Genomic DNA, 23,309 nt, shown 5'->3' on the forward strand with positions numbered 1-23,309 from the left:
TAATCAGGGAGTAGCTAAACAAGCTTTGATATATGATTCTAATTATTGTCCTCTAAGAAATGACAAACACAATGATTTCAGGAAAACCTAGAAAGACTTATATGAACTTAGGCTGAGTGAAGTGAATAGAAGGAAGAAACTGTTGTACCCAATAATAGCAATATTGTTTAAGAATTGTAAATGACAGCCATTCTCAGAAATACAGTGGTCCAAGACAATCCCAAAGGATTAAGGATGAAGCACACCCTCCACCTCTACAGAAAGAACTGACATCCATTGGATACAAACTGAAGCATGTTACTTTTTCCTTTCTTTCATTCACTTTTTCTTTTATTTGAGTCCTCTTGTACAAAATGACTAATATGGAAATGTTTTACATGATTTCACATGTATAATCTGTATCTGATTGCTTACCATCTCAGTGAGGGGGTCAAGGAGGAGGGATAGAATTTGGAGCTCAAAACTTTAAATAAAAATGTAAAAAAAAAATACTATCTTATTTTATTCCCACAACAACTCTGGGAGGTAGGTGTTGTTATTTTTATCTCCACTTGACAATTGGGACCATTAAGTGACTTGACCAGGGTTTCAGAGCTAGAAGTGTCAGTGGCCTGATTTCAATTCAGGTTTTCCTGAGTTCAAGTCCAGCATTTTATCCACAGTTCCACCTAGTTGCTTGTAGGAAATGCTTTGACTTACTTAAGGTCCCTTCTAGACTAAATGTTCCGTAAAACCCTAAGCACCCTAAAACGGCAATCCTTTCAAAAGCAATAGGAGCCATAGCGGGAACCTGTCAGCAATGATGGATCCCAAGCAGCCCTAGTGTCTCTCAGTGGGTTCCATTGCATTCATTTGAGCAGACCAGGATCAGAAATCCAGGCAAAAGGAAGGACCTTGCTAGTTAGAGGTCTGAGTCACAGGGCAGTGTGCTAATGGAGCCAGGATGCCGGCTGCTGCTTTGCTCTCCCTTCAGTACATCTTCTGGGTTCGTATAGGCTGCAGGCCGAGGCATCCTGAAGCCCACTCGGGGCTTCGGGCCACCCTGAGGCTGAAGCCGGTTCTGGTTGCGCTGGGACAAGATCGATGGAACGATGGGAGCTTCAGGCCATTGTATCTGCACCGTATTAAGGCTGCCGCGGCGCGTAGCCGGGTATGCCTTGGGACGGTGGGCACACTCTTCGCAGACCTGGGCGAAGCTGAGTGCCAGGGAGAAGCCCCCCACTAGCAACAGGCAACTGCCCAGAAAGCCTAGCACTAAGCTGTAGCCAACTCGCAGCTGGACAGGGCTGGGCTGCGCGGGAAGAACGGTGCGGTTTTGCAGGACGTGCCTGTACCAAGCCACCGGGATGAGTCCTAGGAGGCCAGCGGCAAAGAGCACGAGCCCCGAGGCTCCGGCCAGCCAGGCGCGGGGCTTGTTGTGCCAGCAGCGCACCCCCAGAGAGGCCATCAGCAGCCCCACGGCTGTGGTGGCCAGTCCCGTGACTGTCAGAGCGCGAGCCGCCCGCACCGGCTCCGCGGAATAATACCCCAGCTCGTCCGGCAGCCCGCACTGGCTTTCGCGACTGCTCTGCTCTCTACACATGTCCCAGAGTCCCTGGGTCACCAGCAAGTCCACCGGTTGATCGAGGAAACCTGTTGCCTGCCGCCAGCCCGGCGTCAGCGTGCAGACCAGGCACAGTAACAAGCCGCAGGGGGCCAGCACTAAACCCAGGGTCATGACCACTGGCGTCCTCATCTCTGCAGCCGGGGGGCTGACGGGTCCCTCACTTCGGCGAAATTGGCACTTCTACGGCCGTCCGACCTGCGAAATCCAGTGGATGAGAATGTGGACTTCTCGCTGTCTCAGAGCTGGTGTGTCCCGCTCCTCTCTCCTGGTCCCTCCTCTTACTCACTTCTCTCCACCCGGATGAAAGCTTCCCTAAGCGGGGCCGATATGCTCCTGGCATCGAGATGCCTCTGGCGATCCGAGTGTCCAGATCAGGGCGATCAAGCTCAGTCCGGATCTGCTCCGCGCCTCCCACCTTCTCCTTCTCCCCACTCTCTCCCTTCTGTTTTGCCCTTCGCCCATCCCTCTCCTAGACTTCCTACAGCGCAAAGCTCCGCCCGTCCCCAAGCGAAACCAGATCCCAGGCAGTCTCACCGAAACTGAGAAAGCGCAAGAGTCCGCCCGGCTCGGGAGGGGCTGACCCGGTAAGGGCCAAACAGGAAGCAACCACTGGGTCCTCGCTGGGTTCAGCCCCGCCCTTGCTTGCTCCTCCCCATTGCCTTGGACAAAGGTTGAGACCTGAGCTGGTAACTGGGAGGGGGCTGGTTAAGCACCTGTCCCTGCCTGCATCCAGTTTGGGGGGTCCGGACAGTTTACCACGTTAACGCATAGCCATTCCAGCTTCTTCCCACCCCACCACTGGCCATTGCCTAGTGTGTAGAGCACCGGGGGCTGCTTCACCAAGAGAGGGGCGGTTCTGGATTTCGACAATCCAGAAGCTCACCGCCTCTCTTGGTGCGTCTCCAGGTGGCTTATTGACACTCGAGAAATTACCTGGAAATCTTTTGTCCATTTAAAGCCAGTTACCTTTTCTCCCTCTCCGTGTACTTCCTTACTGCTAAGTTGGAGTGCAGCTGGCTGGAGATGGGTGAAGAATTCAAAAAATCTCTACACATTCAAATGTTTCTCTCTCTCTCTCTTTTTTTTTCTTAATAGTTTTTTTATTTGTCCAATTACACGTAAAGATAGTTTTCAACATTCATTTTTGTGAGATTTTGAGTTTCAATTTTTTCTTTCTTTCCCCTGGCTTCCCCTCTCCCAAGAGAGCAAGCAGTTCGATATAGGTTACCAATGTACAATCGTTTAAAACATATTTCTGTATTACCCTTGTGAAAGAAAAATGCAAACAACAACAAAACACAGTTAAAATAGTATTCTTCTAGGGCAGCTAGATGGTACAGTGGATAGCGCACTAGCCCTGAAATCAGGAGGACTTGAGTTCAAATCCAGCTTCAGACATTTAACACTTCCTACCTGTGTGATCCTGGGCAAAGTCACTTACCCCAATTGCCTCAGAGGAAAAAGAAAGAAAGAAAATAGTATGCTGCCACCCTGATTCAGTCTCCATTGTTCTTTCTCTGCATGAGAATGACATTTTCCATCCCAAATCTATTGGAATTGTTCTGGATCATTGCATTGCTGAGAAAAGCTGTCCGTCGCAGTTGATTATTGCACAATTTTATTGTTACTATGTACAATGTTCTCCTCACTTTACTCAGTTCACATAAGTCTTTACAGTTTTTTCTGAAATCAGCCTGTTCATTATTCCTTTTTCTTTCTTTCTTTCTTTTTTTTATTAAAGCTTTATTTTTAAAAAGCATATGCAATTCAACATTGACCCTTGCACAATTTTTTTCTTTATTTTTAAATTTTTTTAATACTTTATTTTATTTTATTTAATAATAACTTTATATTGACAGAATCCATACCAGGGTAATTTTTTTACATTATCCCTTGCACTCGCTTCTGTTCCGATTTTTCCCCTCCCTCCCTCCACTCCTTCCCCTAGATGGCAAGCAGTCCTATGTGTTAGATATGTTGCAGTATATCCTAGATACAATATATGTTTGCAGAACCGAACAGTTCTCTTGTTGCACAGGGCTCTTGTTGCACAGGGAGAATTGGATTCAGAAGGTAAAAATAACCCGGGAAGAAAAACAAAAATGCAAATACTTCAAATTCGTTTCCAAGTGTTCTTTCTTTGGGTGTAGCTGCTTCTGTCCATCATTGATCAATTGAAACTCAGTTAGGTCTCTTTGTCAAAGAAATCCACTTCCATCAGAATACATCCTCATACAATATCGTTGTCGAAGTGTATAATGATCTCCGGTTCTGCTCATTTCACTTAGCATCAGTTCATGTAAGTCTCTCCAAGCCTCTCTGTATTCATCCTGCTGGTCATTTCTTACAGAACAATAATATTCCATAACATTCATATACCACAATTTACCCAGCCATTCTCCAATTGATGGACATCCATTTAATTTCCAGTTTCTAGCCACTACAAACAGGGCCTTGCACAACTTTTTGTTGCAAATTTTCCCCTCCTTCCCCCCACTACACCTCTCCTAGTTGGACAAGTAGTCCAATACATGTTAAATATGTTGAAATACACGTTAGATCTAATACATGTATACATATTTATACAGTTATCTTGTGCAAGAAAAATCACATCAAGAAGGAAGAAAAGGAAAAACTGAGAAAGAAAACAAAACGCAAGCAAAATAACAACAGAAAAAGTGAGAATGCTATGTTGTGTTCCACACTCTATTCCCATGGTTCTCTCTCTGGGTGTAGATGGCATCTTTCATGACTGAACAAGTGGAATTGGTTTGAATCATCTCAATGTTGAAGAGAACCCATATCCATCAAATTGGTCATCATATAATCTTGTTGCCGAGTATCATGATCTCCTGGTTCTGCTTATTTCACTTGCATCAGTTCATGTAGGTTTCTCCAAGCCTCTCTGAAATCATCCTGCTGGTTGTTTCTTATAGAACAATAATATACTATAGCATTCATATACCATGATGTATTCATCCATGCTCCAGTGATGGACATCCACTCAGTTTCCAGTTTCTTGTCATTACAAAGAAGGCTGCTACAAACATTCTTGCACATACAGGTCCCTTTCCTTTCTTTAAGATCTCTTTGGGGTATAAGCCCAGTAGTAACACTGCTGGATCAAAGGGTATGCAGAGTTTGATAATTTTTTTATCATAGTTCCAAATTGCTCTCCAGAATGGTTGGATCTGTTCACAGTTCCACAAACAATGCATCAATATCCCAGTTTTCCCACATCCTCTCCAACATTCATCATTATCTTTTCCTGTCATCTTAGCCAATCTGACACGTGTGTAGTGGTATCTCAGAGTTGTCTTAATTTGCACTTCTCTGATTAATAGTGATTTGGAACACCTTTTAATGTGGCTACAGATAGTTTTAATTTCTTCATCTGAAAATTGTCTGTTCATATCCTTTGATCATTTATCAATTGGAGAGCTGCTCATAATTTCTTATAGAACAATAATATTCCATTACATTCATATACCATAATTTGTTCAACTATTTCCCAACTGATGGGCATTCCCTCAGTTTCCAGTTCCTTGCCATTATAAAAAGAGCTGCTGCAAACATCATTCAAACATTTCTTTAAAAAACACAAATAAAAAAAACAATGTCATGCAATGTAGTTTTTGGTTGATCTCTTTGGAAATCTAAGTCTGCTTTAAGTAAAATGACACCTAAAATGTCATAACTAGAAATATTTCTATAGCATTAAAAAAAAGTCTTCAATGTCTCTTTTGAACCTCAAAGCTCCCCTGGGGAGTCTATGAGTTAATTACTTCCAGAGGTCAAGTGGATCCACATTTCAAGTCTTTCTTTCCTCATGGTAGTCTAAGTGAATTACAAATACCTAGTACACTTGGAACAGTCTTGTTTAATGTTCCAATCAGTGTTTTAGAGAAGAATATACCCAGATGTGCTTGTCAAGCTTGGAAAGGATAGCTGACATTGAATGACAGAAGAATTAGCATCCAAAAATATCTTTCATGACAGAATACTCGACCAACTATATTAATTTGAAATTTAAGTGGGATAATACATGAACTCATGCCTTGTTTAACTTCAAAAAATTTAAAGTAAGCTAAAGGCAAGGACAGTTTTAAGTAGAGCAGTGGATAGAATTCTAGGCCTGGAATCAGGAGACTCTTTTTTTGCTGAGGCAATTAGGGTTAAGTGACTTGCCCAGGATCACACAGCTAGGAAGTGTTGTGTCTGAGGTCACATTTGAACTCAGGTTCTTCTGACTTCAGGGCTGGTGCTCTATCCACTGAGCCACCTAGCTGCCCAGGAGACTTATTTCTTTGAATTCAATCTGGCCTCAGACACTTATTAGCTGTATGAAGTAGGGTAAGTCACTTAATCATGTTTACCTCAGTTTCCTCATCTATAAAATAAGTTGGAGGAGAAAATGGCAAATCACTCCAGTATCTTTACCAAGAATATCCCAAATGAGGGCATGAAGTGTTTGACAGAATAATAACAACAGGCTCCAACAGGATCAGACTGTTAAGTCTGGAAGATAAGAATTGAAATCCTATCTCAAAGACTAAGTCACTTAACCCCTCTGTATCTCAATATTTTTCCTCTGTAAAAGGAGGATTATAATAGCATCTATTGGAGTTGTGAGATAAAATGAATTAACATACTTATGTAAAGTGTTTTGCAAATCTTCTTATATAAATGTTAACTACAATACCATTCTCTTTTTATATCATCTTTATTTCTATACCCTCTGAGAGAGCCATTTCTTGTATTAAGAAATACTGTATGAATTGTCTTTAGGTCTTTTCTAGATAGCTACTATCAATAAATATTCCAGCACAGGCTGCAGAAACAGGAAAACTTTAGTGTATTCATTCGAGATTCTGACACACCTCATTATTACATCGAAAATTCATATAGCGCATGCTATGTTCCTGAATTATGTGCTGAGATATCACATAAAAAACCCCAGCAAATACAGAATAAAACTGTCAATTCTTAATCATATTTAGCTCTTTAAAAAACTCCACTTTCATGGATTTCCATTATTTATGGAATGGCTGAACAAGTTAGGATCTATTAATGTGAAAGAACACTGTTGTGATGTGACAATAAAGGGAATGTCAGAAAATTCAACAAGTCTTTATGAACTGATGCAGAAAAACTGAGAAAACCTGTATAAATCGATGCAAAGCAAAGTGAGCAGCACCAGGAGAGCAATTTCTACAGTAAAAGCAACATTGAAAAGATAATCAATCACGAAGGACTTAGTATCAATAATGTCTGCAGAGCATACTAGGATCCACACTTGTAGTTCCCCTCTTCCCCCTCTCCTTCCCCCTCTGTAAAAAAAGGTATGAGGTTTATTTTCTCCTCTTTTCTTTGAGGATGAGTTTCATCATTTGGTGGCACCTTATGGAACTTTCTCCATAGATCTTTAAAGATCTTTCTCCAGTGAGGTCACCTTTAAGAGTTATACAAAACAGCTAGGTGGCTTGATAGATAGTGCACCAACCCTGAAGTCAGGAGAACCTGAGTTCAAAATCTGGTCTCAGACACTTAACATTTCCTAGCTGTGTGACCCTGGGCAAGTCACTTAACCCCAATTGCCTCAGAAAACTGATGAGTTGCTGTTTAGTTATTTTCAGTCCTGTCCAACTTATTGTGACTCCTTTGGAGGTTTTGATAGCAGAGATATTGAAGTGGCTTACCGCTTTTTTCTCCAAATCATTTGACAGATGAGGAAACTGAGGCAAATAGTGTTAAGTGACTTGGCCAGAGTCACACAGCTAAGTAAGTGTCTGAGGTTAGACTTGAACTCATGAAGAAGATTCCGAGCCTAGAATTCTAGCTCCTATAATTAATAATAGCTAACATTTATATAGTACCTTTAAGTTCCAGGCACTTTACTACAATTATTATCTTAGTTGATTCTTATAACAACCCTAAGTGCTAATATGATTCCCATTTTAGAGTTGAGGAAACTAAGGTAAACATAAGTGTTTGAAACCAGATTTAAATTCAGGGGAATGAATCTTCCTGACTCCAAACCTTCATTCTATCCATTGTTTCATGTAGATGCCCTAGCAGATGGGTAGAAAATGGAAAAAATAATTCTTGCCCCTAGCTACCTTCTTTTGGGAAGAGGGGTTACACTTTGCATAGCTGCTCTCTGAGCAGCTCAGCTTATAAAAATATTGATCAGGATTAGCAGGCTTATCTTTTAAAGGCCACCCAGAATAGAACCAGTTTACCAGTTGTTGTTTTTTTTTTTCCTAGCCAAAGGTCAATTTTTTTTTTTTTTTTTTTTTTTTTTTGTGATTCAAAGAACTCATTCATACTTATAATAAACAGAGGACAGGGTACAGATGCATCCTTGCATCATTCTATTCTTGGCTATATGTCCAACTTTCTAGAATTAAATAGCTTTAGCTACAGTCTCATCCTGAAACCTCCTTCAGTATTCAAGTTCTTTTGACACTGAAACATCCATCTGCCCAGCTGGATTCCTCCAATTGTTTCTCCCAAGGCTTCTGTTTGGGAAGGACACAGATGGGCCAAACTTTGTTCCCCTCACCTCATCCCAGGTGTGCTTTTGACTTTCTGAACTTTAGTAACTTGCTCCCACTAAAGTAATTTAATCTCTATTTTTAGCTCCCTCTTTGGGGATGTATCCCCAGTACTTATCACAGTGCCTGCTGCTAGATAAATGTACCTTGCCTAGCCTTTCCTTATCAAAGTCATACCTTATTTCTTTAGTTATCTAACCCTTATATCAAACTAAAGAGGCAATATATAGAGAAATGGTCTTGAAGTCAGGGAGATCTGGGGCTTAAGAATTTTCTGATATTTTCTAGATGTCATTTAACTTCTCAGTATGCCAGACAATTTGTAAGCAGCAAAGAAAATGTTATACTGTGCTGTAAAAAATGATGAACTTAATCATCTTAGAAAAGCATGCAATGACTTGCACAAAAAAGAAGAGTAAAATGAGCAGACCCAAAAGAACATTATGCATAGTAATAGCAATAGTTTTAATTACACAGTTACAACAATGTTGTTTTAATAAAAACTTTGACCGAATAAGTTATTTTGTCTTTTATAAATATTCAAAGTAACTATAAAGGACATTCGAAGAAAGACACTATTTTTGACCAGAGAAAGAACTGATACATAGAAGTATGTATAGAATAATTTTATATCTATATATCTTTTTGTGTCTAAATAGTAGCCATTCTAGGGTGGGGAGAAGGGAAGAAAAAAGAAAAATAAATTTACATGATAATTTTATAATACATTTGAAAAGAATAATAAGTTGTACATAACAGATTTATAATTTCATGTGCAATCATCTTTTTATTATCTATTATTATATTATATATCATCATTATATATTATTATATTTTATATCTTTACTATATATTATTATAATATTATATTTTATTATACTATATTACTTGGGGGGGGAGAAAATGCTCATTAAGGAAGGAGATTTCTCGATAGAATTTCCCCACATCAAAGAAATCATATACGTTGAGTTAAAAAAGTTATTGTGTATATTGTTTTTCCTGCTTCTGTTTACTTTGAACTAATTCATATGCATCTTCCTATGTCTTCTTCATATTCATCATTTCCAATATAATCAGCTTTTAGAATTTCTTTATTTACTCCCAAGTCGATGATCATCCATTAAGTTTCCAAAACTTAATGCTGCTATAAATATTTTGTGATATATGGAAGAAATAAGTCACCATGAGAGAGAGACTAGAGGTAGCATGAATTTGACAACTTAAACCACCACCACCACTCCTTCAATCACCACCTTCCCATACACTCTGATGGAGCTAGCCCTGGACCCTAAACCTAAAAGTCTTGGGAATAGCAATTCCTCTCAGTCTACAAACTGCCAATTTTACTTCTAGATTATAGCCATCACTGAGGACAGCAATCCTTATAGAGAAGGGGTTCAAAATCCTTACCAGCACAAACCTCAACCTTTGAACAACTCTGACTCACAGGTAGGTAAGACTTAAGAGTGTTCACACCACAAGAACACTCAGGTGTCCTGCTGACCCTCACTGCCATCATCCTGGGAAACAACAATCCTGGAGATGCAACAGCTATTGAAGATCTAGAAAAGAAAATTAGCAACATCAAAGTCCTCCCTCCCTCTCTCCCTCTCTCTTCTTCTCTCCCTTCCTCCCTCCTTCCCCCCTTCCTCTCTCTTTCCCTCCCTCCCTCTCTCCTTCCCTCCCTCTCTCCCTCTCCCTCTCCTCCTCTTCTCTTCTCTTCTCTTCTCTTCTCTTCTCTTCTCTTCTCTTCTCTTCTCTTCTCTTCTCTTCTCTTCTCTTCTCTTCTCTTCTCTTCTCTTCTCTTCTCTCTCTCTCTCTCTCTCTCTCTCTCTCTCTCTCTCTCTCTCTCTCTCTCCCCCTCACCTTCTTCTTCCCTCTCTACTCTCCATTTCTAACTCTAGCTAAGTTGGGGAAGCACACAAAAAACAAACATAAGAGGGAAGGGAATATCAATTGTGGTTTGAATATATTTTTAATTTGTTTTAAGGAAAAGTAAGAGAACAATATGGCAGAGAAGAGGCAGCAATCCATACAAATTCTTCCAACATTCCCCTCCAAGGAAATTAAAATAAAGCTTGAAATCAAATTCAGGACCAAATAAACGTCAGGATGAAACATTTTTCTATAAATGTTAGGAGGTTGGCAGGAGAGGTTTAGAACATGGAGGGTCCAAAGCAATACATCAACACAAATGGTAGGCCTTGAAGATAGTGTCATTGGCAGGGGCAGCTTCAAGTACTCTCAGCAGAGAGATAATAAGGGGGTTGGATAACTGGTCAGAAAGAGATTACAAGGAACCTTTGATGGTAATAGGTACAGTACTTGGCGATGTCCAGAAACTCTAGTGCCCATAAGCAGTTCTGGAACTCAGTTCCAGGGTAGAGAAGAGTATTTGTGGTCAACTGAAAAGGGAGCAAAAGCCCTGGTTGTAGTTCCAAAACAGAAAAAGCACTAGCAGGGGAGCAAACGCTCTTCCTGGGTAAAAACAGGAGTGAAGACCAGTGATTACACCTCTCCCCAGAGAGAGAGTTGCAATCTTGGCAATACTGAAAATTTACTGACCTCCAAAATTAGCTCTGAAAACAGCAGCATAAAAAAGCTTGAAACTTGAGATGTACCTACCCCTCTCAAGATGAAATGAGTCTAATTTTAACATAAGTAGTTCAAAATAAAAAGAGACTACAAAAAATAAGCCCTAATTATAAAAAATACCCTGTAATAGTGACATAAAAAAATCAAAGCACAAACTCCTAAGAAGGCAACACTGAAAAGTCACAAGAAAAGTCTCAAAGGAAAAAAAATGCAAATTGTACCCAAGCCCAACAATATTTCCAGGAGGAAAGAGCGAGAGAGGAAAAGTTGGGAAAAGCAATGAGATGCAAAATGAAACGTGCTGTGAACAAAGTAATAGCGATGTTGTGGGATCAGCTTTAAATGACTTTGCTATTCTCAGTAATACAGTGATCCAAGGGTGCTCTGAAGAACTTATGATGAAAAATGGTATCCATACCCAGAGAAAGAACAGATTATGTCTGAATATAGATTGAAGCATACTTTTTTAAACTTTACTTTTCTTGAGTTTTTTTTTTTTTGGGGGGGGGAAGAAACCTGGCTTTTATAGAAATGTTTTGCATAACTTTTTATGTGCCTTTGGGATGAGGTGGGGGCAGGGAACAAGAGGAAGGAAGGGAGAGAATCTGGGACTCAAAGTTTTAAAAAAAATATATTAAAATTGTTTTACATATCATTGGGAAAAATAAAATATAAAAGAAAAGATTCAAGAGAAGCAAAAAGATAAACAGGAAGAGGAAAATATAAGAGACTTAAAGATTCAACTGTTTATATTCTCATATGAGAAGGTGATAGATGTAATTCTTGAGAAATGTATTATTATAGGCATGAGTGTGAGTCAATTATTTTGGGAAGATCTTAAAAAATGAAGGGATGAGAAAGAATGATGTACAGGGAGAAGGGGAAATATGGAAGAAAAATGGAAAAAATATCTTTCACAAAAGAAACTCAAAAGAACTCACCAATAAAATGCAAACAGATAACAGAATCGATTAGAAACCAAAATCTAACACTATGTTGTTTGCAAGAACACATTTAAAACAGGAATACACACATAAAATAAAGGGCTCGAGTAGAATCTATTATGTTTCAGATAAGATAAGGAAAAAAAAAAAGACAGGGATAATGATTTCAGAAAAAGGAAAAGCAAAAAATAGACCTAATTAAAAGAGATAGTCAGGGAAACTATATTTTACTAAAAGATACCATAGACCAGTGGTTATCAAAATGTAGTCCAGAAAATTCTTTTAGAAAGTTTCAGAAAAAAATTAGTTTTTATTTCTAATGTGATTAATATAGCCTATATAAACAAAAACTCTTTAGGCAGACTTTTAATACTTTTTATGTTCTAAGTGTGACTACTAGATCATAAATCAATACTAAAATATATGCACTAAATGGCAGAGCATCCAAATTCTTTTTTTTTGTCCCTCAATAGTATTTTATTTTATTTTTTCACATAAAGATAGTTTTTAACATTATTTTTTGTAAGACTGTGTTCCAAATTTTTCTCCTTCACTCCCTCCCCAGCACATCAAGCAATCTGATATAGATTAAATGTGTGCAATCCTTTTAAACACATTTTCATCTTTGTATTGTACAAAAAGCAGGCAAACAAAAAACAGATCAAAAAGGGAAAAAAATCACAAGAAACAAACAAACCAAAAAATGAAAATATTATGGTTTGATTCACATTCAGTTTCCATATTTCTGTCTCTGCATGCAGATGACATTTTCCATCCCAAGTCTATTGAAATTGTTTTGAATCACCACATCATTGAGAAGAGCCAAGTCTATCATAATTGATTATCACATAATCTTGTTACTGTGTCCAGTGTTCTCTTAGTTCTGCTCACTTCACTCAGCATCAATTTATGTAAGTCTTTCCAGACTTTTGTGAAATCAGCTTGCTCATCATCACTTATTCAGCCATTCCCTAACTGATGGCCATTTTTTCTCAATTTCTAGTTCCTTGCCAATACAAAAAGAGCTGCTACAAATATTTTTTTCACATGTGTGCCCTTTCCCCTCTTGTATTATCTCTTTTGGATACAGACCCAGGAGTGAGGCAGCTGGATCAAAGGACATGTAGTTTTATAGCCCGTTGAGAATAGTTCCAAATTACTCTCCAGAATAATTTGATCATTCACAATTTCACCAACAAGGTGTTCCAGTTTTCCCACATCCCCTCTAACATTTATCATTATTTATTCCTGTCATCTTATTCAATCTAAGAGGCATAAAGTATACCTCAGAGTTGTCTTAATTTGCATTTCTCTAATAAATAGTGATTTAGATTATTTTCCCCATATGACTAGAAATGAGAACATCCACATTTTCTTTTATTTTTCTTTTTTTAATAAAGCTTTTTATTTTCAAAACATACGCACAGATGATTTTTCTTTCTTTTCTTTTTTTTTTAAATAACTTTTTATTGACAGAACCCATGCCAGGGTAATTTTTTACAGCATTATCCCTTGCATTCACTTCTGTTCCGATTTTTCCCCTCCCTCTCTCCACCCCTTCCCCCAGATGGCAAGCAGTCCTTTACATGTTAAATAGGTTACAGTATATCCTAGATACAATATATGTGTGCAGAACCGAACAGTTCTCTTGTTGCACAGGGTGAATTGGATTCAGAAGGTAAAAAAAAAACCGGGAAGAAAAACAAAAATGCAAGCAGTTTATATTCATTCCCGTGTTTTTCTTTGGGTGTAGCTGCTTCTGTCCATCCTTGATCAATTGAAACTGAATTAGCTCTCTTTATCGAAGAGATCCACTTCCATCAGAATACATCCTCAAACAGTATCGTTGTGGAGGTATATAATGATCTCCTGATTCTGCTCATTTCACTTAGCATCAGTTCATGTAAGTCTCGCCAGTCCTCTCTATTCATCCTGCTGGTCATTTCTTACAGAACAATAATATTCCATAACGTTCATATGCCACAATTTACCCAACCATTCTCCAATTGATGGGCATCCATTCATTTTCCAGCTTCTAGCCACTACAAACAGGGCTGCCACAAACATTTTGGCACATACAGGTCCCTTTCCTTTCTTTAGTATCTCTTTGGGGTATAAGCCCAGTAGAAACACTGCTGGATCAAAGGGTATGCACAGTTTGATAACTTTTTGAGCATAGTTCCAAATTGCTCTCCAGAATGGCTGGATGTGTTCACAATTCCACCAACAATGTATCAGTGTCCCTTTTTTCCCACATCCCCTCCAACATTCCGCATTATCTTTCCCTGTCACTCTAGCCAATCTGACAGGTGTGTAGTGGTATCTCAGAGTTGTCTTAATTTGCATTTCTATGATTAATAATGATTTGGAGCATATTTTCATATGTCTATAAATAGTTTTAATTTCTTCGTCTGAGAATTGTCTGTTCATATCCGTTGACCATTTATCAATTGGAGAATGGCTTGATTTCTTATAAATTAGAGTCAATTCTCTATATATTTTGGAAATGAGGCCTTTATCAGAACCTTTGACTGTAAAAATGTTTTTCCAGTTTATTGTTTCCCTTCTAATCTTGTCTGCATTTGTTTTGTTTGTACAAAAACTTTTCAATTTGATATAATCAGAATTTTCTATTTTGTGGTCAATAGTGATCTCTAGTTCTTCTTTGGTCATAAATTCCTCCCTCTTCCACAGGTCTGAGAGGTAAACTATCCTATGCTCTTCCAATTTATTTGTAATCTCATTCTTTATGCCTAGGTCATGAACCCATTTTGACCTTATCTTGTTGCACGGTGTTAAGTTTGGGTCAATGCCTAGTGTCTGCCATACTAATTTCCAATTTGCACGGATAATTTTTCAACATCAACCCTTGCATAGCCTTGTGTTTTAGATTTTCCCCTCCTTCCCCCCATCCCCTCCCCTAGAAGGCAAACAATCCAATATATGTTAAACATGTTAAAATATATGTTAAATACAATATGTATAAAAATATTTATTCAATTTTCTTGTTGCACAAGAAAAATCAGATCAAAATAGAAAGTAAATGAGTAAGAAAACAAAATGCAAGCAAACAACAACAAAAAAGTGACAATATTATGTTGTGATCTATAGTTTCCATAGCTCTCTCTCTGGGTGTATATATGGCTCTCTTCATCGCAAGATCACTGGAACTGGAATCAATCATCTCATTGTTGGAATTGATCATTTTATAATATTGATGTTGCTGTGTACAATGATCTACTAGCTCTGCTCATTTCACTTAGCATCAGTTCCTGTAAGTCTCTCCAGGTCTCTCTAAAATCATTCTCCTGATCATTTCTTATAGAACAATAATATTCCATAACATTTATATACCATAACATATTCAGCCATTCTCCAACTGATAGGCATCCACTCAGTTTCCAGTTTCTAGCCACAATGATAAGGCTGTCACAAATATTTTTGTACATGTGGGTCCCTTTCCTACCTTTAATATCTCTTTGGGATATCAGCCCAACAGAAATACAAGCATCCACATTTTCAAAGGGAAGCTCAATAAATTATAGGAGGAAATAGACAATAAAACTATATTAGTGGGAGACTTCAATTTTCCTTTCTCAGACCTAGATAAATCTAACCATAAAATAAAGGAGATAGATAGACTTTTAGAGAAGTTACACACGATAGATCTCCGGAGAAAACTGAATAATAATGGAAAGGTATATAGATAGATAGATAGTTTTTTCTCACTTGTACATAGAACCTTCACAAAAATTGGTCTTTCAGGGCACAAAAGCCTCCCAGACAAATGTAGAAAAGCTGAAATATTAAGTGCATCCTTTTCAGATTATAATGAAATTAGAATTACATTGAATAAGGAGTTTTTGGAAGCAGAGATTAAATATTAATTGAAAGCTAAAAAATTTAAGACAAAAGAACGAGGTCAAAGAACAAATCATAGAAGCAATAAATAATGAGATTAAAAAATAATGACACAATGAGAGAATATGCAAACATTTGTGGAATGAAGCCAAGTAACACTTAAGGAAAAGTTTGTATCTTCAAATGTTTATATCAATTTTAAAAAAGAGAGACAAAGAGTAGATCAATAAATTGGGCTTATATCTTAAAAAATAGAAAAAAAAAATTAAAAATCCCAAATTAAACACCAAAATTGAAATTTTAAAAATCAAAGGAGATTAATAAAATTGAAATTAAAAAAATCTTAACACAACATTGAATAAATGAAAGTAGGACTTGATTTTATGAAAGAAAAAAAATACAGTGAAATAAACTGTTGATCAATTTTTTTTTTTAAAGAAGAAAACCAAGTAATAGTCTCAAAAATGAAAAGGATGAATCTGTTACCCACAAAGAGGAAATTAAAGCAATAATTAGGTACTATTTTGTCCAACTGTATGTCAACAGATCTGACAATTTAAGTAAAATGGATAAATATTTGCAAAAATAGAAATTACTCAGATCAACAGAAGAAGAAATAGCATACTTAAGAAGAAGGTTTTTCTAGGAAGAAAATCTTTTAGGACAGATGGAATTATAAATGAATTCTACTAAACATTTAAAGTACAATTAATTCCCATACTATGTAACCTCTTTTTTTTTTTTAAAGAAAGGAATCCTACCAAATTCCATTTATGAAATAATATGGTTTTGATAATTTAATCAGTAGAGCAAAAAGAAAGAAAACTACAGACCAATTCCCTTAATGAATATTGATGCAAAAAATTTTCAATAAAATTCTAGTAAGAAGATTACAGCAATATATCAGAAAGATTCTACACTATGACCAGGTGAGATTTGTAACAATAATGCAGGACTGCTGCAATATTAAGAAAACTATCAGCATAATCGACCACATCAATAACAAAAATAACAAAATTATATAAGCATTTCAATAGAGGCAGAAAGCACAGGAATAAATGGAGCTTTTCTTAAAATAATAAATAGTATCTAAAACCAAGAAGTTTTTTATCTGCAATGGGGATAATAGAAGTGTTTTCAATAAGATCAGGGATGAAGGATATTCATTATCACTACTATTATTGAAAATTGTATTAGAAATACTAGTCATGGGGACAGCTAGGTGGCATAGTGGATAGAGTACCAGCCCTGAAGTCAAGAGGACCTGAGTTCAAATGTGACCTTAGACCTTTAACACTTTCTAGCTGTGTGACCCTGGGCAAGTCACTTAACCCCAATTGCTTCAGCAAAAAAAAAAAAAAAAAAAAAGTAATACTAGTCATAGCAATAAGATAATAAAAAGAAATTGCATGAATAAGAATAGACAATGAGAAAACAAAATTATCTTCATAAATGTTATGCTAGAAACCCTAGAGAACCCATTTTAAAAAGTTAACAAAGTTAAAAAACAACTTAAGCAAAGTTGTAGGATATAAGATAAACATATATAAACCATCAACAAAACCCAGTAGGAAGAGACAGAAATTCCATTTAAAGTAATGCAACCAACACAAAAGACTTGAGTCTACATATCATGACAACACCCAGGACCTACATGAAAATAATTACAAAACTACTTTTTTACACAACTAAAAACAGATAGAAACAATTGGACAAATATTCATTGCTCATAGGTGAGTTGAGCCAATAGGACAAAAATGACAATTTTAACCTAAATAAAATTTACTTTTTAGCACCATACTAATCAAATTATCAGGGAATTATTTTATAGATCTAGAAAAAACATTTGATCTGGAAGAAGGAAAAGTCAAGAACATCAAGAAATCAGTGAAAAAAAACTGAAAGAAGGCAGCCTAACTTACTGGATTTCAAACTGCATTACACATTGGTAATCATTTAAACAACTTGGTAATAAGTAGGAAATAGAATACTGGATCAATGGAATGGATTAGGTGCACAATATACAGTATTACATGACCATGGTAATCTAGTGTTTCATGAACCTATAGATTCAAGCTTTTAGAACAAGAATTTATCATTTGACAAAAATTGCTGGTAAAACTGGAAAGTAGTTTGCTAGAAACTAGGCATGGACCAACAGAGAAGGTCAAAATAGCTATATGATTTAAACATAAAGAGAGACATCATATACAAAATATCATAAAAGGACTGTGGACAATTTTGCTTGTCAGACCTATGGGAAGAGAACAAGAGATAGAGAGGATCATGGAAAGTATAATGGATCATTATGATTACATGAAATAATTTTTTTTTTTTTGCACAAACAAAATCAAAGCAGCCAAAATTAGAAGGAAAGAAGGAAACAAGGGGCAGGAGTTACAGCAAGTTTCTACTATAAAGGCCTCATTTCTCTAATTTATAGGGAATGGAGCCAAATTTATAATAATAATTTATAATTCCTCAATCAATAAATGGTCAGAGGATTTCAATAAGCGATTTTCTGAAGAAGAAATCTCAGTTATAGTCATAAAAATGTTCTAAATCACTATTGATTAAAGCAACACAAATTTGAGGTACCACCTCAAATCTGTCATACTAACATGACAGAAAAGGGAAATGACAGGGACAGCTAGGTGGCACAGTGGATAGAGAACCAATCTGGAAGTCAGGAGGATATGAGTTCAAATGTGATCTCAGACACTTAACACTTCCTAGTTGTGGGACCCTGGGCAAATTACTTAACCCCAATTGCCTCAGCTAAAAAAAAAAAAAAAAAAAAAAGGAAATGGCAAATGCTGGAGGTGTGAAGAATAGAGGCACTAATACATTATTGGTTGAGTTATTTACTGGTCCAATCATTGTGCTAAAGGATGTTTTCCCCCCTCCTTATTTTTACTTTTTTTTTTTCTTATACTGAGGTTTAGAATATTAAAACACAATGATTCAAAGCCTGAAAGATTACCTTGGACATTTCTTAGCCTATCAGGGTTAATATTTTGAAAATTCAGCAAAGTTCACAGAACTCAGGGCTTTGACAAGAAAAAGGTGTGGACAAATTTGCAAAGTGTTTAGGAACATAAGTTGGATTTAATTTTTCAGTGGACATTTTTAGAATTTTTTCAACTTTTCTTCCATTATTTACCATAACTGTGAAGAACCATTCTGGGAAAAAATGTGTTTGCTGAAAAAAAGATAAATGAACACATTTATCAATTTATTTGAATGAATTGATAAGTTTGTTTAAAATCATAAAGGCAAAGATCGATTGGTTCAAAAAAACAACAACAAGGAATTATTTAGCATGGTCTGGCACCTGAGAGTTAAGCATTTTGAGGTCCAAACCTGGGGGCACAAGAATGATTCCAGGCACCCTCCTAGGTATCTAAAATGTACTTTTAATTCTTCCTTATCTTTTGGGGCAGCAATATGATGACTGAAAAAATTTTAAAGCTAAACCCATTGAAAGCTAATGCTACACTTTTTTTTGGTGGAAGATAATTCATATTTCATATATTCTGCAAACTTCACAGAAGTGGGAACTTAGCCAAATTTTATATTTGGATTGAATTTTGCAATATGTATTTTTTATTTGTTATTTTTAGTCATTTTATTAAATCCTTTTCTTTTCAAAACATGTGAACAGATTATTTTCAACATTCAACCTCGCAAAACTTTGTGTTGCAAAATTTTTTCTCTCCCTTCCCTCCACCCTCTTCCCAAATGGCAAGCAATTCAATATATGTTAAACATGTGAAATTCTTCTATACATATTTCCACAATTATCATGCTTGAAGTATGTATTTTTAGAATTTTTCACATTCTCTTCAAGGTATTGCAAAAGCTATAAAGCACCATTTCTGAAAAGTAGTGCCCTCCTCCTATAGAACAATCAATGTCGTCATCAAAATATGGCTATAATTGTGTTTGCTGAAAAAAAATGAACAAATTTATCAATTTATTAAGGATGAATCAATACATTTATTCATCTAACATCAGAAAGAATTTTTTTCTTTCTGATTTTCTTTCTGAAATAGTTACCCCCTAAATAATGATGGAATTAGATCACCATCTGCTGGTCTTGAGTTGGTGTCAACTCAAGATGAGTTGAGCATCTTGAATTCAAGAGTAATTTTGGGCACCTTCTTAGGTGACCTTAAGTGTACTTCTGATCACCTCCCTTCCCCCCCCCTCACCCCCCCTCCCCGCCCTTTTTTTTTTGTTGTTTTTAACACCAGAGATTGAAAGCTAATTCTAAATCCTGGTGCAATGGAATTTAAATTTCTTATATTCTGCAAAACACTTACAAGTGGGGACCTAGTCAAATTGTCTAAAAATTTTTCTTTGCTTAAAGCATTTATTGAGTTTGGATTTTCTTTTTCAGTAGCTATTTTTAGAATTTTTTTTCATATTCTCTTTCAAGGAAAACAGGAACTTTAAAAAGCCATTTTGACAAAAGGTCCAAAAAATAGAGAAATCAATTTATCAAAATATTGACATAGTTGTATTTACTGGAAGAAAGGGAGAATCAATACATTTGTTCATATGTCCATATGTCCACTGGTTCCAGTGAAAGGTGGGATTAGATCGGCATTCCCCATAGCCTAGAGCTTGAGTTTCTTGAGATCCAGACACTGGGGGTTACAAAAATTATTCCAAGAATCTTATACCCTAGAGTTTACTCTTTTTCTCATTTATAGGGGCATCAGTAATAAGAAATTTGACAAGATTAATCTCATAATTAGTGACTGAAAACTAATCTGTACATTTCTTGATGCAAATTCATATCTCATATCTTCTACAAAATACATAGAAATGGGGACTTAAACCAAATTGATAGAGATTAAAAGTTTAAAATTTAGAGCCTGGCCAAATAGTCCAATTTTTTTTTTCTTGCACAAGTTGTTTTTTTTTTTCCCCCTTGGTGTTGGACTTAATTTTGTACTGAATATATTTTTTTTAAGTTTTCCTTTTTTTAATTTTTTTTTTTGCAAGGGACCACAAGTGCCTGGAGGTACAAATTTTTGAAAAACATTATGTAAAAAATATATCCATCTCTTTGTAAAAATAAGTGGATGATTTTATATTTGAAAAATTAAATGGATAAATTGATCTTAGATTTGGATTCAAAGGCAGAATGATGCTTACAGTCAGAGGCAAAATTAAGCTGAGTTTAGGAATTATATTTGCACCTTTGCTCTGCCTGGTTTCAACTTCATGAAACAAAATGCCCCTTCCAGGACAATTTCATTATTTCTAATATCATCACTATACTGCCTCCTCAATTCTTTTTTTGATACTATCTCCCTCAACCTCCTTTCCCCTCTGAATTCGGGACTGGATAGCAGAGTACCAAACTCCTCCCATTAACTTCCTTTATAGAAGGCAGAAACTAGACTTTCATTTCACTCCACTTTGAATTTGCTGGTTTCCTTTCCTGGAATAAGATGCTCTTGCTCTGAGTAACTTGAGTTGTCCTCAACTTCCACCCTGCTTCTCTTTCTCCTTCTATTCGAGTACCACTCCCTCTTTCCCTCCCTCCCTTAGATTTAAGTTCCTTAAGGACAAAGAATTTTTTAAAATTAATTCTATCCCTAGTGTTTACCATAGTGCTAAGCATATAAATAGTAACTTAATAAATTTTATTGGATTGGAATTAGTCTGAAATATAATAAAGACTGTTAATAAATAACTGGAGTTAGGATTAGGGGTGGGGGGAGAAAGGCTGCAAAAGCCCACAAAAGTTTGCCCTTGAAAACTGGTTATCTTGATCTCTGTACTGAATGGCACAAGGATAATTCCTAACAACTTCCCAGAAATCTTCAAGGAAACTAGCCTCTCCTCAGAATTTCCACTCATACTGTGAGGTTTTACAAAGTCAAACCTAACAAACTGAATATTGAATGTTAATTGTGTCAATTTTGGTGCCCAAGATGTGATTCACTGATATAGAAGGTACATATTATTTGGAGCATGGCCAAATTGTCCAATAGTTTTTTCTTGCCCAAGATGTACTGTAACATGGATTTGGATTTAATTTTGTAGTGTGTGTGTGTGTGTGTGTGTGTGTGTGTGTATTTCCCTTCAGTTTTCTTCCATGGAGTAGGGGCTTCTGGGAAGCATATGAAAAAAGTTTTTGAAAAAGAGAAATCCATTTTTTTATGATAAAAAGGAAATAATATTGATTCTTGAAAATCATAAATTAATAAATTGGAGTTGGGATCAGAGGTAGAATTATAGTCAGGGGTCTATTAGCATTAGTGTTAAAAGTTAAGACTTAGAGGGATAGGTTTAGGGTTAGCTCTATTCAGTTGATGAAGGACTGATCTGGCCAGGAATACTCTTTCACTCTGCCCCTAACAATCGGCCTGAAGACATCTAAATTAGCAGCAGATCTCTCAGGTAAAACGGCTCGGGCTAGTTGGAATAAAATAGATAAGGGGTCGGTGAGGTCCTTTGGGATAAAGGTGGCTAAAACGTTTGGGGCACTGAGCCGGCGGCTGGCCTGCCAAAGCTCTTAGCTTTGATCTCCCTACTCCCTGTTCTCTACAGCCTGCGCTTCCCGACAGCCCCCCGGCTCTCCCGGTCTCCTTCGGCCTCCCCAGCCTCCCCCATCCCATACCGCACCTGCAGCAGCTTCTCCTCTGTTCCTTCCGCATCTGCAGCACCCTTCCTCTCTACCTCATCCCACACCATTGCTCCTCTCCCCCCCGGGTTTTTAGGGACAGGGGGAGTGTCCGCGAATGGGCAATCCAAGTCCAAGTGGGCGCTGACACAACAGGAGTTCAGATTTGCTCCCCTGCGCCAGCTCTAAATCTCCCTTCCCACTCCTCCTTCCCCCCCTCCCCTCCACTCCTCTTCCCTCGCCTACAGACACCCTGTGGCCGCAGGTGAAATTAGGCTACTATGATGGTTTTTTTCATTGCTCAGAAGGGAAAGTGAGGCGAGCCTTGAGGGACTCTCTATCGGGCACAGCCAGCTTCAGGGACAATGTCAGGTGGAATTGGATCGGGACTGATACGAGTGGAATTAGACTGGGGCTGGTACATATCAGAATGTAACTCAGATCAAGGAGGAAAGAAATTTTAAATGGAACAGAAGAGCAAACGCTTGATCTTCATCTTTCTGACTTTGGGGGTTTTAAGCCAGAGATGTCAGAAAAGTTACTGCAGGGATAACCGCATTGTGGTTGCCAAGCGTTCATAGTGACGTCATCACGAAGTCACAATCCTCCCTTAGCGTGATAATCCCGCAGCGCCCAGGAACTTCACCTCGCTCCGGGGAGGACCTGAGGGCAGTTTGTACTGGGACCAGGGAGCTGCAGTGAAGGGGCCCAGCTTCTTCCCCGGAGCAAGTTCGTCGGGCACCTCGTGCTAAATCGTTCGTAGACGATCTGCCTCTGCTGCGGTCTATTAACAATAAGTTCTTGACTCGAGCTTTTGCCTTCCCAAAAGAAAAGAAAACGAAGAGTTTCTCCTTTACACATCTTTATCTTTCCCCCTTCGATTGGATTCGGCTCGTGGCTGAGACAAACGAAATCATCCTTTCCTCCTCCAGTTTGGAGAGGACGGGGGAATAAACAAACTCGGGAAAACTGAAGCCCGACCCTCTGCATAAATGTGGACATAGTGCTGAGGGATACAATACCCGAGGAGGAAAAAAAAGGGGCGGGGAAGGGGGGAGGTTTTCCGTTTTCTTCGGTAGTAATGCGTTGGTCTTGGTTCGACT

General features: G+C 37.5%; 1 protein-coding gene across 1 annotated transcript; it reads right to left on the minus strand.

Annotated features, from left to right (window-relative positions):
• Positions 1–301: 301 nt before the first annotated feature.
• CLDN23 (claudin 23) lies at positions 302–2,589 on the minus strand. The gene has a single exon (XM_051965158.1). The coding sequence runs from the start codon at positions 1,733–1,735 to the stop codon at positions 902–904; it is 834 nt and encodes a 277-aa protein (XP_051821118.1). The 5' UTR covers positions 1,736–2,589; the 3' UTR covers positions 302–901.
• Positions 2,590–23,309: the final 20,720 nt, after the last annotated feature.

The sequence above is a fragment of the Antechinus flavipes genome, chromosome 6 (assembly GCF_016432865.1).
Source record: "Antechinus flavipes isolate AdamAnt ecotype Samford, QLD, Australia chromosome 6, AdamAnt_v2, whole genome shotgun sequence".
NCBI lineage: Eukaryota > Metazoa > Chordata > Mammalia > Dasyuromorphia > Dasyuridae > Antechinus > Antechinus flavipes.

What these genes read in the sequence shown, in the direction of transcription:
- CLDN23 (XM_051965158.1), bottom strand. Translation starts at nt 1,735, where the DNA reads ATGAGGACGCCAGTGGTCATGACCCTGGGTTTAGTGCTGGCCCCCTGC.